Raw genomic sequence first — 17025 nt, forward strand, 5'->3', positions numbered from 1 at the left:
CTTCCGTCCGGAACAGCCTCACGCCCAGCGCAGGGCGGGGCGTCCGTTGCCAGGGCCGCGGGAAGCGAGGCGGCCGCCGCCATGGTGAGCGCCGGGCCTGGGGTCGGTTGGGTGGGCTCTTCGCTCGGGGTTAAAGCAACGGGGCGCCGCCCCCCCACCCGCCTTTAGAGGCGCCCAGCGGCGGTCTCTTGATAGGTCCACGACTTAATGATGATTTGTATAAGTCGCTGTTGTGTTTGGTTTTTTTTTCCTTACCGCAGGTTACCGGTTCAGTGCTTGATGGATAGAAATCGAATCCATTTCTGTCGCTTACTCGCTAAAGAGCTTGAGGACGATCACTTCACAATCTTGTTTCTCCCTCTTATCGCAGACGCTCGTGCCCTGATATTTTCCCACTCACTGTTCGTGCACGCTCAGATCTAGTTTTTGCTGTGTGTAATTTTCTCTCAGTGCAGTGTCCTACCTGCATAACCTGTGCTAGCTGAGGTTTCGCTGCCACTAAACAGAGCAGAACTCTTGTTTCTTGTGTTCCAGTTACTCGTAGTGCCAAATGATCTCTCTTTTCTTCCGCTCCTGGCTGCATTCTCCAATCTAACTGTGATCCACTGTAACCTTCAGGGATTTTTCCCTGTGTTCTTGCTGTTAGTTTTTCCCCAGATATTTGAATTTATTTTCTTGGTTGTCACTGTAATAATTTGCAGCCATCTCTATGGGATTACAGAATTTCAGACCATTTCTCAGATAGTCAAAATCGCACTGAGCTCTGTTTACCAGACTGGAATCTCTCCCAGCTTAGTGTGAGCCTGGATTCTGAAAGTGCACTTCTCTGTTTCATTGCCAGCATGGCAATGAAATAAAACATGACATAAAACCAGGTGGGTGACAGAACATTTTGGAACCTCACTTGAAATTGACTTACAGCTTGCAAGAGAATTATTCCTAGTTACTTCTGCATGTGGCGATTGTAACTGTGCTTTAATGTAGGTCGCAGTTCCCTACTTCACTTGCCAGAACGTGGGGTGTCTTAGATTGGAGGTCCTATCAAAGCCAAGCGTGTCACATCAGTGGCTTCTCCCTTACTTACGTAGCCCACTTACCATATCTGAAAGGGAAAACGGTCACGACAGGATTTTTTTCTTGTCACACTAACGTTATCAGCTTTGTATAACGTTTTGTCTTCAGAGATGCTTACTGATTTTCTAATAACTCATTGTGTTATCTTCCAAAGTCTGCAGTTGAGTGAGCTGTCCCAGCCTTGATCTCCTCCAGTCCCTGAGGCCATTCTCTACAGCTGCTCAACAGTACGAGTGGGTTGAGGTTTCTGTGGCTGCTGTCCTTAGTGCATCAGAGACCATTTCATGTGCTGATGCGAGTATGTCTAACTTCTTTAAACTCTTCTTTCTTGTTTTGTAGTTCTGTGCTCTGGCTTAAACCAGCTAAATTACCTCTCCAGTTGTAACCCGCTTATTTGCTTCTGTGAGTGCTGCAGTAAGAAGAAACTCTGTATTTCAGTTTCCTTCTTCGCTTTCATCCTAGAAGCGGGATACTGTAGTGAAAATGCTAAGTCACAGCTTGAAATAGTGATTGAACACCTGGTAGGAAGGCAGGGCCAACTCAGGGGAGCTCAGGTGCAAGCAATGCTCCTGATTGACCAGAGGGGGTGGAGCAGTATCCGCTCTTTCCCAGACCTCATATAAGGGTTGGCAGTGGAGGTAAGGATATCTTTCTGGAGGTCCCTGTATTTGTGAGGCCTTATAAAGGTAAGTATCTTCTTTCTTTTGTTTCTGTGTCTACAGCAGTTGTGTTTGGGCTGATCCTTGCTTGTTGTAGCTTAGGATGTTGCTATTCTGTTGTCATTGCTGTGCTTTCCATTTTGCTATGGATGTGTTTTTTTTTTTTCTAGGGGTTTGATCCTGTGACTTAAAGCATTTGATCCAACTCATGTGTTTTTTTAAAACATCTTTTTCTCAGAAAGATGGAGTTAAAAAATAAATGACTCCTTTCCTACGTATTCAATTTCTTCCTATAAGTCAGATTAAACATCAGGAACCTAATAACATTCTGTAAGTAATGAATTTTCTGGTAGGACGTTTAGCATGCTTATAGCACTGTGTTGTTTATAGTCAGTGTAAATTGTGACTGTGTTAGTTATAGTGTATGTATCTACTCAAGGGGAAAAAAAAATCAAAAAACAAAACAAAAACCAACAATAATCCAGTTACAAGTCATGCTATGGCCATAGAAATAAAAATGTAGTAATGTATTAGAGCATCATCTTGAAAACATTAGTTATTTATTCATGAGTTTGTTGTACTGTGTCACTTAAAAGCATTCCAGATGTGGAAATCCACCATTTACCTGGGAAAAATAGCTTTTGTGTGCAAGCAGCTTGCCAGACAGGTACAGAGTCTTATTGCACTCAGGCTGTCTATAGGTGTAGTTCCATGTTTCTCTTCCTCTGTTCTTTAATGCAAACATTCTTGTCACCACAGCTCCAATAACTGCAGAGAACATTAAAAAGCATCTTTTTCCGTCTTGCACATAAAGAACAGGTGGCTTAGTCAATAGGATGTCATCTGGGTTTGATTTTATGGGTGTGGAAGCAGCAGTGGAATTTGAGCTTTCAGCTTCCTTAGTTCTTTCTACAAAATCAGAAAAAACATCTATGTAGTAGACTTTCCTGGGCTAGGTTGCCCGAGCTTGCAATCATGCCATGTTGACCAGGATCTTGAGTATAACTGGAGATGAGCAGTTCAGCACACTCCAACAAAGATTTTTCTAACAACTGTTATATGTTTGTTATCTTCAGTTCATTAGTAAATCCCCAAAGCCCGGCTCAGTGAATACTAATACAGAAGTGCTTAGTTAAGGCAGGGAAGAAAAATAAGTAATTTTCTTGTAAAATGAGTAATTATTTAAAATCAGTACTTTTTGAAAAACAGCTTTGATTCATCAGTGGAAGAGATTTACTTTGTGATTTGGGAATGGATGTTAGAAAGTAAGTAGTACATCAGCCATTCCTACAGCACAGCTGCAGAATGCTGGGTTGCTCATGGCCAGGGTATCTTGTTGTGATCAGATTTTCAGCTGCAGGCATTATAGAGGCAGTACAGCTCACAGGCAGCTGCAGACTGCAGTTTCATTTGGGAACCAGTAATTTCAGCCATAGTGGATTAGCTGGCAAAATGGGATGTTTTGTGTGAAGAAAACTCTCATTCAGGTATGATCATATAGAGAGGCAAAACTTTCCCATTTCATAGAGCTGAACAAGTGCACATTTGCAAATGACTAGAAGTTATTTCATAAATTCTGTATCTTTTGTTGCAAAACTCTTGTACTTAAAAAAAAGTTATTTTTTTTTAAACTCTTCCTGAAAAAGATGCAAAACCTTCCCTTGAGAACAGCTTTCTTAATAGTTGTGAAGACTTGCTTTTGTGGCCCAGAAACCAAGGCTGAATTTCACTGCAGATGACCACCCTGATTTTTTTCCTCTGTGGAGTAAGTGGCCCAAGCCTTTCCAATATAAGCTGGCATGGCACAAACATGTTGTGTTTGTGTTGCATATTGAATCTTATAAGCATCAGAATTATGATATGGTTTCTTCTTGAACTAATGTTTCCTAGTAATGCTAGTTTTCTCTTGGGCAGGTGGGCTGTGAATGCAGCAGAAGGTATATCTGATAAAATAACAGAATCTTTGGCCCTGTATGAGCCGAATGAAAACTGCTAAAAGAATATAACTCTCCTGTGAGATGTATCTGATTCAGCAGTGGAAAACTGTGTTCCAGGAACTCATTTTGGGTTTGATACTGCCATCTTTATGATATGACTCGCTATATAAAATACCACTCTACATATATATAAAGCTGACAGATTCAAAATCCATGGGATAAATTGCCTCCTACTCTAGCCAACTCTGAGCTGTGGCTTGCAGGAGCTGCCATCCCTAAAAGCAATTTTAGATGCAATGATAGCTCCTCTGACTGATGTGTCTGAAGTAGCTGATGGTATGAAAGGCAAAGTTATCTAGAATTACATAATGATAAATTCCATTTTAATCTCCCTTTATTACCCAGAATTGTCACTCAGGATTCTTCAGATTATAACTGCAGTTTTTAATAACTTGGCATATCTATTCTAATGGTATGGATTTGACTTTTTTCTTCTTTCAATATTGTTAGAAAGTGAAGAAATTCGGGAATTATTCAGTGAAGCATTGCCAGGAGCATAAGGAGAAGTTGCCAATTGAAAGTTTATGATTAAAAAAAGAGATTTATTGACAGAGTCAGTGGTTATTTAAAGCGTTTTTCCAAGCAGATTTCATATGGATAAAATTGATACTTAAGAATGTTGTATTTGAGCTCTGAATTATTTTTCAGAGCACCTCAGGTTACCATAAGAAGTCCACACATCTGTGTAGGATCTGGAGAAACTGAGAAGTTCTGATGGATGTGACCCTTAGGCAAGAAGCAGCCAAACTGACAATGAAAACATTGTTTAGGCTGGGAGGGACTTGCTGGGGTAACCCAGTCTGACCCACCTTTCAAAAATGGTTCTAATCAGCTCAGGTTGCTTTAGGACACCTGGGTGCATCCTGAACATATCAAAAGATGGAGATTCTGCTCCCCTGGGCAACCTGTCCTGGTGTTCCCACCCTTTTGGTTAAAGAAAGGAATAATCAGATAAATCCTTACTGGAAATCCTGTGTTTCAGCTTGTGTCCTTTTTTGCTTTCACACTGAAAAGGCTGGCCCCATCTTGCAGTCAGGGAGCTGAGGGCTGCGGTCTCTCCCACTTTTCTTCCTCCCTGGCTGAGCAGGTCCTGCTCTCTCAGCTCCATCTTGTATGTCTTGTTCTACAGTCTGTAGTGGTTTTGCTGGCCAGTGGCAAAATTCTGAGAAGCACAAGGTTTTGCCTTTTTCTATGCATTTAATCTGTGAGAATAGTGAATCTTTGAAAAGGACTTTTGGCTGCTTGGTTAAATGTTTTAACTAAGTTCCTAAAAATAAATAAAAATTGCAGGGATCTATTGCATCCCGGTGGGATACTCCGTTAATGATTAGCTGACTGCTGAAAAATGGAGGTTGTAAGGATCACCTGTTGCTGTGAGCCTGGAACCCTGAGGCTTTTTCCATGAACACTGATTTGTATTTACTGACTTTATCTACAGCTGTGGCCACTGTGAATAATCACTAAAAGTAGTATTTCATGGTACTCAATCAGTAAGAACTGTGCTTGGCCTAATCACAGAATTCACAGAATGGCCAGGGTTGGAAGGGACCTCAAGGATCATGAATCTCCAACCCCCTGCCACATGCAGGACCACCAACCTCCCCATTTAATGCCTGACTGGGCTGCCCAGGGCCCCATCCAACCTGGCCTTGAACACCTCCAGGGATGGGGCATCCACAACCTCTCTGGGCAGCCTGTTCCAGCACCTCACCACTCTCACAGTAAAGAACTTCCCCCTGACATCCAACCTAAATCTTCCCTGCCTCAACTGAAAACCATTTCCCCTCATCCTGCAGTTACCTACCCTTTCAAGCAGTTGATTCCCCTCCTGTTTGTAGGCTCCCTTTAGGTACTGAAAAGCTGCAATGAGGTCACCCCACAGCTGCCTCTTCTGCAGGCTGCACAAGCCCAGCTCCCTCAGCCTGTCCTCACAGGGGAGGTGCTCCAGTCCCCTGATCATCTTTGTGGCTCTCCTCTGGACCTCTCCAACAGCTCTCTGTCTTTCTTGTACTGAGGCTCCAGACCTGGGCACAGTATTCCAGCTGGGGCCTCACAAGAACAGAGTACAGAGGGGCAATCGCTTCCCTCTCCCTGCCGGCCACCCCTCTTCTGATGGAGCACAGGATACCATTTGCTTTTTACCATTTTTGCTTTTTTTCCTTTGAACGCTAGATGGTGCTCCTACACTTGCAAATAAGTGGCTCTTGGAAATGTATTCTTGAGAATATAACAGGTTCTCTATTTGCGTGGGATTCTTTAACTGTCTTATTCATTTAAAAGAAAAGTCATCTTTTTTTCTGCGGAATATTCTAGCGTGCTTATAAAGAGAAGGTATACAGAGGTATAGAAATGGGAAGTGGGAAATGTGTGCATGCATGCTTGAGGCTATGTGCAGATTCTTTTATATCAATGCCATGCGTATTTAGGTCTTTCACTAAATTTAGTAACCCTTCTGTTTTTATCCTTTTTGGATATTTATTCACTTACTGGAGTTGCAGTTGTGGAGCAGGACTAAGTAAAGCAGTGTGTTTTCTAATTACCTAATTACAATGCTGGCCTTCATGTGTTTGTTCTCTATTATGGCACATTTCTTAATTGATTGGGCTGCGGCCACTCAGCCTGAACATTCACAGCTCAGTGGTGAGAAGACATAGAATTGTAGAATCATAACAGTTGGAAAAGACCTCTAAAATCATGCAGTTCAACTGTCCACCTACCACCAGTATTTCCCCACTAAACCATGTCCCTTAGTGTAACATCTAAACATTTCTTAAATACCTCCAGGGACAGTGACTCGCCCACTTCCCTGGGGAGCTGTTGGACTAACAGTGGTTGCTGGTGGCATCTGTGGAGCTGGCAGGCTGGGCAGCATCAGCAACCCTGCTCTTCCTCCTTTCAGTGTCCAGTTTTTGCATTGCAGTGAGGAGTATGAAGAAGTGGGAAATGAGGATGGACTAACTGGGCTGCCTTTGCCATGGTTTTGGAGAAACATGGTAGCAGGTTACACAAGAAATCTGGATATTTTATCCATCAAATCTTTCTATTCTGTGAAAGGAATGGTATGACTTATCCTGTTTCACGAAAGGATGAAATGGGTTGTGTAGTGTCTTTTTTTCTGAAAGTGCTGAGCATTAAATGCAGCTGTGAAAGTAGGGAAAAGTAATGTGATCAGAACTATATACAAAACTGAATGTATCCTTCAGTCACTGCTTGCATCCATCAGAGACCTTCACATCTCTGGGAACTAATGTAGTCTGCTCCAAACTGTGGTGACGAAAGTTCTGTGCTCTGGGAAGAGAAGTAAATTTTTAAATTGCCAAACATTTGTAAAATTGACCTGCAGAATTTCATTAGAAATGGCAGAATTTAAGAACAGCGTTATAAGTACCCACTTTGCTTCCTTTACCCCACAGAGGTTTTTACTTTTTGACAGCTTCACTAATGGGAAGCTGCTGAATGGTTTTCTTTTATGACAAATTCTGTTCATGTTAACTGTCATTAGATCGACAGCAGAATATAGAGTAAATGGGCATGACATCTGTGCTAGCTGAAACCTGGATTTAGTCCAGTTACATTAGAGTTAACACTTGACACAATTTAGGAGAAAAAGAGTGTTTTAACTTCAACAGTTGGTTAAACAGTGGTGTAGACAAAGTACTTGCTTTAAGTGCCCACTGTAGTAAATAAGAAACTTGTCAGCAGAGTTGTTTGCTTACTTCAGTGGATCATAAATCTTTACTACACTGTTATGTGCTCTGAACATTTGAGGTAGATGCAGTATGTGCGGTCTCTGGAACGTTCACACAAACTCCTGGGTGTTAGTGCTTGATGGTATCAGTGGGCTGAAGGACACAAACTTCCTTAGCTGTGATTCCAAGGCAAACAGTCAGTTCTTGTTAAAAATGATTTTCAGAGGATTATTATGAGCCAAGATAATCTAAGGATGCTGTAGGAATTAGGTTAGGCTGAAGTGCTGTTGAAAACTTTCATTCAAGATTTGTAGGTGGTTTCCTTCAAACCTTTACTTCCAGTTGCTTGTAGCTTTCTGCAGGTTTTTATTCTGCTTCACATTTTCCAGATAGCTTCTACTGGGGGTTGCAAATTTAATGGAATAAGGATTTGTGGGAAACAAATTGAAAAATTTGTCAGTCCCAACAAATAAGTGAGTAAGCAGGTCTTCCTCCAAGAGCTTTTAACAAAGAAATAGTCATTGTAAAGGAAGACTACCTTTGAGTATTGCTGTCAACGTTAATGTTTGGCCAAGCTTTGTCTTTCAAGAGTATACATACAGTGAGGATGAGAGCATGTAATGCAATGCACACAAGCACCTCAAAGCATATATAGCCCTCTTGCCCTCTGGGGTCGCATGCAGATACTGACCTCACTCCAGTGTCAGAGACCCAGCATTCGGTAGCTGATCAGGGCAGTGTTGGTTTAGTGCAGGTTTCAGCCTGGAGAGAAGAAGGCTACAGGGTGATCTAATTGTAGCCTTTAAGTACCTAAAGGGAGCCTGTAAACAGGAGGGGAATCAACTCTTTGAAAGGGTAAATAACAGCAGGACAAGGGGAAATGGTTTGAAGTTGAGGGAGGGAAGATTTAGGTTGGATGTCAGGGGAAGTTCTTTACTGTGAGAGTGGTGAGGTGCTGGAACAGGCTGCCCAGAGAGGTTGTGGATGCCCCATCCCTGGAGGTGTTCAAGGCCAGGATGGATGGGGCCCTGGGCAGCCTGGTCTAGTATTAAATGGGGAGATTGGTGGCCCTGCCTATGGGTGGGGGGGGTTGGAGATTCATGATCCTTGAGGTCCCTTCCAGCCTGGGTCATTCTGTGGTTCTGCCTCTTGTGATAAATTTTTCTAAGCACCTAAGCTGTATGCTCAAATATTCCAAGTCTGTATGCAAATCTTCCAGGTCTGTGACATAGGTTATTATGTAATGGATGCTTTTCTGAGTCAGGGAAGTGCTCTGCTTTCACTACAGTCAGTGTCACACTCTTCCTGAGTTGGTGGAGGCAAACAGTGTGCTGCAGAGCACTAATGTCTCTAAGAGCAGTTGCGAGAGTTGCACCAGAAGTAATGCGTTCTATTTTATGTTGGCCCCTGACTTCAAATGGTTGTGGTAGAGCAGGAGAAGGTGAACGTTCCCACTAGTATTCCCTTACATTTTGTTGCTATGCCACAGATGGCAGCAGACAGGCAATCTGACAGAATGCCCGACATGGAAGTGTGGGTGAAGCAGGGGTGTGGAACTGAATTCCCCCATGTGGGGGGGGAAAAAAAAAAAGGTATCTGTTGCCCTTCATTGATGCTTGCTGAGTATTTGTGGAGATCAGACAGTGGATGTGAGCACAGTGAAGTGCTGAGTGATGCATTTCAGCAGTGGCAACAGCAATGTGAAAGACAAGTGATGTTCTGTGTAGACATGCACAGCTGTTACACCACAAAATGAAGAGTGTCTTGATCAGTTAATCAATGCAGATTGGTAGATTACAAGAGGGAACTTGGCTTCAGTGCACTGGAAGTGATGGTGGCAATGTTAGAATATTGCGAAGCTGAGTCCAAATGAATGGATGAGTATAATGAATGCTTGCACAGAAACTTGCATACGCTGTTCTGTCTGTTCCTCAGGATCTAGTGAACCGATGCTAGGCTAGAGGGGACAGTTTCCTACATCTAATCATTACCAGTGGTGAGACGTAGTATCTCCAGTACATGTCACAGTCAAAATGGCAGTCCGTGGAGTGGCAACATGCAAATTCCTCATTACAGAAAAAGTTCAAGATGGAGCCCTCAGCAGATAAAGTGATATGCACTGCCTTTTGGGATAGGAAGGGGGCAATCCTGGGTTTCCTGGAACCCCTACCGTCAATTCTGACCACTTCATTGTAATGCTGACTAAGCTGAAGGCTCTGACTTGCGGAGTTAGGCCAGAGAAGACTACCTTTCTCCTGTAACACCATGTTTCTGGCCCCCATGCCAGTCGGAAGATGGTAGAACACACTGTGATCTTGTCTGGACTGTCCTATCACAACCATTGTATGTAGCAGCTTTTTGCTCCTATTTGGGCCAGTGAAACATAGACCGGATGGGAAATGTTTCACTAGCAATGATGATGTCAAAGCAGGTGTGAAACAGTGGGTCGCAAATTTTGATGAGTCCAGTGCAGACTCTCGTTCATCGCTGGTGAGAATGCATGGCTAATGGTGGTGACTGTGTTGAAAAGTGTTTTGTAGCTGAGAATTTGCTCTGTCAAGCAGTGTTATTGTGCTCTTTGTATGCGTTGTAGTTTCCATGGAAGTAAATAGGAGGCATTGTTTTTAGAGTGACCTATGTACTGAGAATTTTGTCTTCAGCCTTCTAGAGCTGTGCTCATCAAGACTCCTGCACATATGGAATCATTTTGTTGAGCCAAAATCCCAGTCGAAGATGATTCACTTGGTCAAAACAGAGGCAGAAATAACCATTACTTCGCAGCAGACGGCCCAAGCAGCAAGTCATATAAGCAGGCAGTTCTAAAGGCATCTGAGAAGCTGGACACCTGTGATATTGGGAGTTAGGAAACTGGAACTAAAGAAAATAGCAGCTGTTTATGGTAGGGTGAATGTTGTACTTGCAGCTGTGTTTAATTCATATATTAAGTATTTAATAACAAACCAACAGTTTCATAAAATTATCTAGAAGAATTCATGTAAAATTTTGAGTAGGTAGGATTTGCTTTATGCTGAGGGGGAGAAAGGAGATGCTTTCAAAATTCACCAGTGAACTTCTGAATTTGACATTGAGTGAGAACTGCTTGTAGTCAAGGCACTGTCATGGAATCTGCAGTTTCCAGGTGTTTCTCAATTTGAAAGTGATCTTTTTGGCCCTCTGAAGAAAAGCCTGTTGCAAATGTGGGGGGAGGCGCAAGAGCAGCGAGGCGGGATGTTCTAAAAAATTATACCAGTTCTAAAAATTATGCTGGTGCCAATATCAGAAACATGAACAAAGAGGAGGAGGAAGATGAGGTTTAAGACAGAGCTAATTGAGAGCTCTATCTACACAGTGTTGTGGTTTTAAGTTTTACCTGAAACATATCCTGTATTGGAACCGTGGAAGACAGAGATGGGTTGAATAACAGAACTTAATAAGCGTGCGTTGCTGAGGATTTATTTTGGGATTTAAGGGTGATTACAGTGCTGAAAATGAGAACACTTTCTGCCACTCAGTATACTATTTGCTAAATACCACTGGTATGTCTGAAACCTCTCATTTCTTGCAAAATGGTTGCTAGCATTTAATAGCTTAGCTACTTCTGCACTATCTTTTTACTTTTTTTGCACCTTTTTCTTTCACAAATTGATATATCTATTTTAATGAAGTATTGATGATGAAAAATTACTTGTACTGTGTAAATGGAATTTTTTCACATAGCTGCTTTCAACCTGTTTGCCTCACAAAACAAAGCTTATGTCATCGCAGTATGTGTGTCTGACTCCCATCTTCTTCCCTTGCTTTTCCCCTAATAAGTTTGAGGTTTACTGGCAGATGTCAGGTAGGTTTGATAGAGGTATAATAATGTTCCTCTGGGTGTCTCGGGAATGGGAGGGAACCTTCCAAGGCATTTTTAAAGGAAGACTTCACTGAGTGCAGCCCTAGTGATGCTTCAGAGAATCCAGGTGAGTTTGAGCCTGTTCTAATACTTGAGCTGAAGAAAAGTTGCATTCAGAATGGTCAGGGTTGAGAAAGACCAGTGCAGAAAACCAAGCCTCATTCTTATGATTTCTTGCTATTTATTAATGTCAGGTGGCCTTAAAGTAAGGCAGAGTGAAGTGATATAAAAGTGTATTTGCTTAATCTTGTCGTCTATTGAAGTGAAGTGTACAGACCTTCTTACTTTCTCTATGCTCTTCAGCTTGATTATGTGGAAGGTATGAAGGCAGGCTTACATAATGAAACAGCAAGTCTGTGATAAAGTGACTCTATCCATTTTGCTGACTCTTCCTTTGCTCTCTGAGGAGCATCTTGCTGTAGCAGTTCAGGTATAGACTGCATTATAGGAAGCTATACCCTGTGTTATGTAAACTAAAATGGCTTTACAGTTCTTCTGATATGAATATCCTCTATTTACCAGTGCCCAGGGAAGGGCATGCCCTTCTAGAGTAAGGATTTTCTTGGAGGAAAAGAGGCACACAAGGTTAAGTGGGCTTGCCTGAGGTAGCACAGGAAGTCCATGAAGAGCTGGAGCAGAGAAATCCCAGTTCTGTTTCCTGTCTTCCATCAACCTTCACTTAACAATCCAGAAGACATTTCATGACATTTTCCTATTCTCTTGGATAAAAACTTGTGCAAATGGAGCTGGGCAGCTCATTAAGTATTTTTGCCATCTTCTAATCTAATTTAGTTTGCCATGTCTTGTGTGATGTTTCAAGTTCATCGTTTTATGTAACACTTTTGTAGAGATTCAGATTGTTTAGAATGGTTTTGATTTTTTTCTTTTCTTTTTTTGGTCCTTCAGGTTCATGAATTTATCCGCAGGGGGCTGTCACATTTGAGATGTCCTTACGTAAAAGAAAAGCACTCCAAGCCCACTGGCAGAGACCACCTTTAAAGCTAATTAAAGTGACACATTTTGTCTGGATTCAGAAGCACACGGTGCTACTTGTAAAGCCAGGTGTCCTACTGGACATGCAGCTCCCTAGGCAGGTGCATAAGTAGACTTCTTTATGTTGGATTCAGCCTCATATTGTCACCTGAAAAGTTTGAAATAATTTGTATCTTTGACTTTTGATACCATTTTTTGTTAAAAATATTCCTGCTCACCCAAAATATGTCAGACAGTATCAACAGGTTGACATAGAAGGGAAAAATTATTGCATTTTTCTATAAGAACTATAGCTTATATAGTTAAGAAGATTCAGGGCAGGCTTTCTGGAAAGTTTTCTTTATGAATTATGAGAAGTACCCATTCGATGTGAGAATCATTCTTGTGCTAGCCCAGTGTGTTCCCATTAATTTTTGTACAAGCAGCTTTACCATTAAAATCCATGCTCAAGCACACCTTTCCCTGTGACAGCACAGAGTTTTACAAAATACAGAATGCTGAGACCAAGATGGATCTTTCTGGCTCCGATTCAGCTTCTACTGAGGTTTTTGCAGTCTTTTTATTGCTTCTCTGGGAGTTGATTCATGTGCTTTTGTTCTCCTTCTGATCTGATTTCAGAATTACTGGGAAAATCGAAGGAGCAGCAGACGTAAATCTACTGACTTAGAACAGTGATATTATTTGTGACTCCCAAACTTTTAAATATGCAGGCAGCAGTCTGAGTCCACGTCACATATTTCATGCACACTGAAGTTTCTGATAGCACATGTAAGCCCCAGTAGATTACTGATAGCATATAAAGGTGGACTTCCTAGATATCTTAGGTCTCCTTTAGTTCTGAGGACTATTTCGATAGTTCCATGTGAAATTTTCTTGAGTATTAAGCTGTAGAGGTTATGAAACGTTGCAGGCTGGTAACTACTGTATGTGTGGGTGGTTGCTTCCATTCGATTAGAGATCAGAGCGATTACAGCTGGAGATCATGAATTGGCAAACAGGTAGAAAATATTAAAAATATTAATAACTGATATTATTATCAGGCTTATTGATGAAACAGAATTATCTGTATAATAAAAGGTCATATGAAAGGCAATACCCTTGTGGAGGGAAAAAAAAAAAAAGTTACTTGTATAACAACACAGGGGATCATTTCAACTGCCCTTCTCTTAGACTGTGATGAGCCAGAAAGTACATATGTTCAGTAGAAAATGGACTACTTAAGCACTTATTTCCTGTTTTCTCCATTATAAGAAAAGCTCCACAATGAAATTTCTAGTCAAAACCAGAGGAAGAGTATAAAAGTGTGCATCCCATAAGAATGAAGTGATGTGGCAGTCGGAAACATCAGAATATATTCTGCCTAGTTTGGATTGGAGGGATGTTATTTCTCCACTTTTGCATGCAAGTTCCTTAGTGCCTGAACTCTGCTGTTCCATCCACTGTTCCATCACTGTGTTCCTTCACCTGAGAATCTCTGAAAGCTCCACTTTTGTTTTACTGTTGAACAGAAGCCCTGTGGAAATTTAAGAGTTTTATACAGCAAGACATCTTTTCCTGCCCAGCTTACTAAGCATTCTCCCTTCTGGTTATGGGCTTCATTGGCAGCTATGTTCCAGACAAACCATTTCCCTCTACAGTATGAGTTTTTTATGAGTGCTTTGGCTTCCAGAATGTAGCCCCATGCTAGCTGAGAGCTGCTGCTACTTACATCACTTTCAGTACTATGTACATACAATATTTGATTTTTTTTTTTTAAAAAAAGCTCAGCTGTATTTCGGTAAATGTTTCTCATAAGCACGGAACCATAGAAACCATACTTCTACTGCATATTCATACGTAGAAATATAAAGTAAGAAAAACCAAGCTAGCTAAACCTGATGTGTATCAAAACGTTTTTCTCTGCAGCCCATGAAAGAAGATTATTTTTTTTCATCTTCACATTAGGTGAATTTCTGATGTCACTGATTTCTTATGCGCTGGTTTTCACAATGAAAAGAGCCTGTAAAAACTGAACTTGAATTCAGCAACTTTAAAACCTTTGGTACCTAAATATAAAGTAGGCAGTTACTTCTGGGTTTTCTGATGTCAGTATTTCTTCCACTGATGTGAAGACTAAAGAAAATTAATTTTTATTGCTTGTTTAGTAGCATAGCCGTGAAAGAAGAGACTGCGTGTGATTATGATGAGTAGAGAGATGAAATGAATGGAAACTGTTTCAAAGGGAGAAGTTCTTGTTACGATATGCATAGATTGCCTTGTTCTGTTATTAGTCAAACTGTTCACACTGATGTGATTTTACTAGCAGCTGACACGTTTCAGCCATGTCTTGAAATGATGTACAGACTTCTTTGCTATGATCGTTTTCTAAAACTACTAGCTCTACATGTTTTTCAGGTATAAAATAGCAATCAATTCAAACTTTCCTACTGATTCCATTGCTGTACATTGAGAGTGTAGTCTCTGTGGCACTTTCCAAGACTAAGTAGTCTTTTTGCCTTGGGTTTGCTTACCATCCTAAAAGAAGATAACACAGAATGGTCATTCAGCTAATATAAAGTATATAAATACAAAGCAAGCAGTAGAGCTTGCTGAATAACAGAAATGAATAAGCTCAGGCATTGAGTAAGATCTCAGAAAATGAACTTTGATGCAGCCTTCTGCAGAAGTCCTCTTCTGTAGTTAGTACTCCAGGAACAAGAACTGCTTTTCTTTTCAGACAGCCTCTTCAGCAGACTATCAGTTCACTGTGGTTCTATATAACATGCATCCTTTATAAGATGGTGGTCAAATTCATCAGTCAATGCTTTGTCTTGTCTTTCAGCAGTATGAGTGCATTTAAGAACAAGGTTGAAATTAGTCATTTATTATTATCTGTTAGCCCTCATTATTGTCAAGAACAGGCCTATATGGAAAACAAAGTGTGAGATTTGCCATAGGAAGGTGTTTATTCTGGCTTACATTTATCTAGAATGATGGCAGTAGCAATGAAAACACAAGCACGACTAACTTAACTAAGGATCAGAAACTAGGGTAAGTCTGCAGGGAACTTTTGTGCATCATTCTGTGCCTAAAAGATTTGCTTAAATAATGTCAAAGGCTGTAGTGTCTGCTGTAGAGATAACACAAGTTACTTCTAAAGTAACTTGTACAAATATTGAGTTCATTGCTGTATGAACTTGTGCATTTAGAAATAAGAGTTTTGCAGCCTTCACATGGCACTGGGTGAGTTTTCCTGATAGGATCCTGTATTTGTTTTGCAGCAGAGGGGCACCACAGAGGCTGACAGTAAGGCATGATGCTTTTAACTACACCGAATTATCCATCACACTGTGAAATTCTGAAATGATTTGTTATCTCATTCTTTCTCATTGCTGCTTGTGCTCAGACTGTAACCTGCAAAAACTCTTAAGTCAGTTTTAAGCTGAAGATGTTGAAGCAAAAATGCACTTGACAACAAAAGCAAGATCACAGATTTGTGGACTTGTTATCTTTTTCTTTCTTTAGGCTTCCACTCACCACAAAAGTGATTACAATTTCTTTTAACCTATTTCCGTAGTCATGGAAGCCCACATGAAATCTTTGTCCCATTTCTTAGTGGGAAGTCTTTAAAGCAATTAAAATGTTGTTGTTCTCTAAAATATGATGACAAAAAGGCCTAGTTGGCTGCAACTCCACCGAACAGCTATCAAATAGCTGATATTGCAGAATAGCTAACATATGCCACTAAGAGGTGCTAGAGCTGCACATCCACATGGATTGCATCGCCTTTGTGCTTGCTTCCCTCAAGGGTGAGTGAGGGGGAACGACGCGTGTAGCTACAGATCTAGAATTATTGTAGTCTGCCTTTAAAAGCATGCTTCTTAGGAGCAGGAAATAAGTTGTAAATGCATTCAGGTTGTTTATGCTTTATATGCATTTCAGGAGGTTAACTCCTGAATCACTTTACTGTCCTTAGTTCTGTTTTTCTCAACATTAACAGAAGTTCAGATATCACAGCTCAGAAAGAGATTTTCCTGTAATCTGTGTGGGAAACATGACAAGATTCAGTATTTTAATTGGGAACAAGCACACTTTTTCAACAAATGAAAGTAAGTCTAATCCCTGACTCAGTGTAACAAAGTTAGGTCTCACAAGAAATACTACAAAAGTCCAGATTTCATGGCTGGTGGAATCAGAATAAGTTTTGAGATTTCCTGGAAAACTGCCATATTGTTTTTATCATCACTTAAAAGGTGATGTGTAACCAGTGAAAAGATGTCACCAGCTGTATTTATCAAATGATGATATGCAGGGTGTGCAAGTGCATCCAATAACAATTTTTGCTTTTCTGATAACAAATGCAACAAAACTGTACATCTTATTTATTACACGTATGATTACTTCAGTAGCCCTCCCTTTTGTTTTTGCAGAGTCAAGATGACAGGTATGCTTTCACTGCTGAATGGTATGACCCAAATGCTTCACTCTTTCGGCGTTATGAGCTTCTGTATTATCCAAAAGATGGATCAGTTGAAATGGTAAGAATAAAAAACAGTAATTTTAAATATAATAATTAAACTGCTTATAAAATGGAAAACCACTGCCAATTATTTTTCCAGGTAATTATGTTGTAGCTGAAGACATGCTGTTCTTCTAGTTTGAGAAATAGAGAAAAGCGTGGTAGTTCACAGTGGAGCATGTGCAAGAGCTTCCATATTAATGATTTTTGTCTTAAGCTT

At 40.8% G+C, this 17025-nt stretch overlaps 1 protein-coding gene across 6 annotated transcripts in view; it reads left to right on the top strand.

The window, feature by feature from the left end:
- Positions 1 to 34: 34 nt before the first annotated feature.
- Positions 35 to 17025, top strand: part of NME7 (NME/NM23 family member 7) — a 91204-nt gene continuing 74213 nt past the window's right edge. For 3 of the 6 annotated variants that reach the window (XM_042809540.1, XM_042809541.1, XM_042809545.1), the window contains exons 1-3: positions 54 to 84; positions 12221 to 12408; positions 16717 to 16824. In XM_042809540.1, coding sequence (XP_042665474.1) covers positions 12259 to 12408; positions 16717 to 16824 — 258 coding nt within the window. In that variant the 5' untranslated portion in view covers positions 54 to 84; positions 12221 to 12258. Of the gene's footprint in view, positions 85 to 1293; positions 1373 to 1938; positions 2064 to 12220; positions 12409 to 16716; positions 16825 to 17025 lie in introns of those variants that run through there. The other 3 variants (XM_042809543.1, XM_042809542.1, XM_042809546.1) reach the window with 3 other exon arrangements.

Source organism: Centrocercus urophasianus, unplaced genomic scaffold (genome assembly GCF_019232065.1).
Source record: "Centrocercus urophasianus isolate 14NV4802_14NV808 unplaced genomic scaffold, USGS_Curo_1.0 seq_12, whole genome shotgun sequence".
Classification (NCBI taxonomy): Eukaryota; Metazoa; Chordata; class Aves; order Galliformes; family Phasianidae; genus Centrocercus; species Centrocercus urophasianus.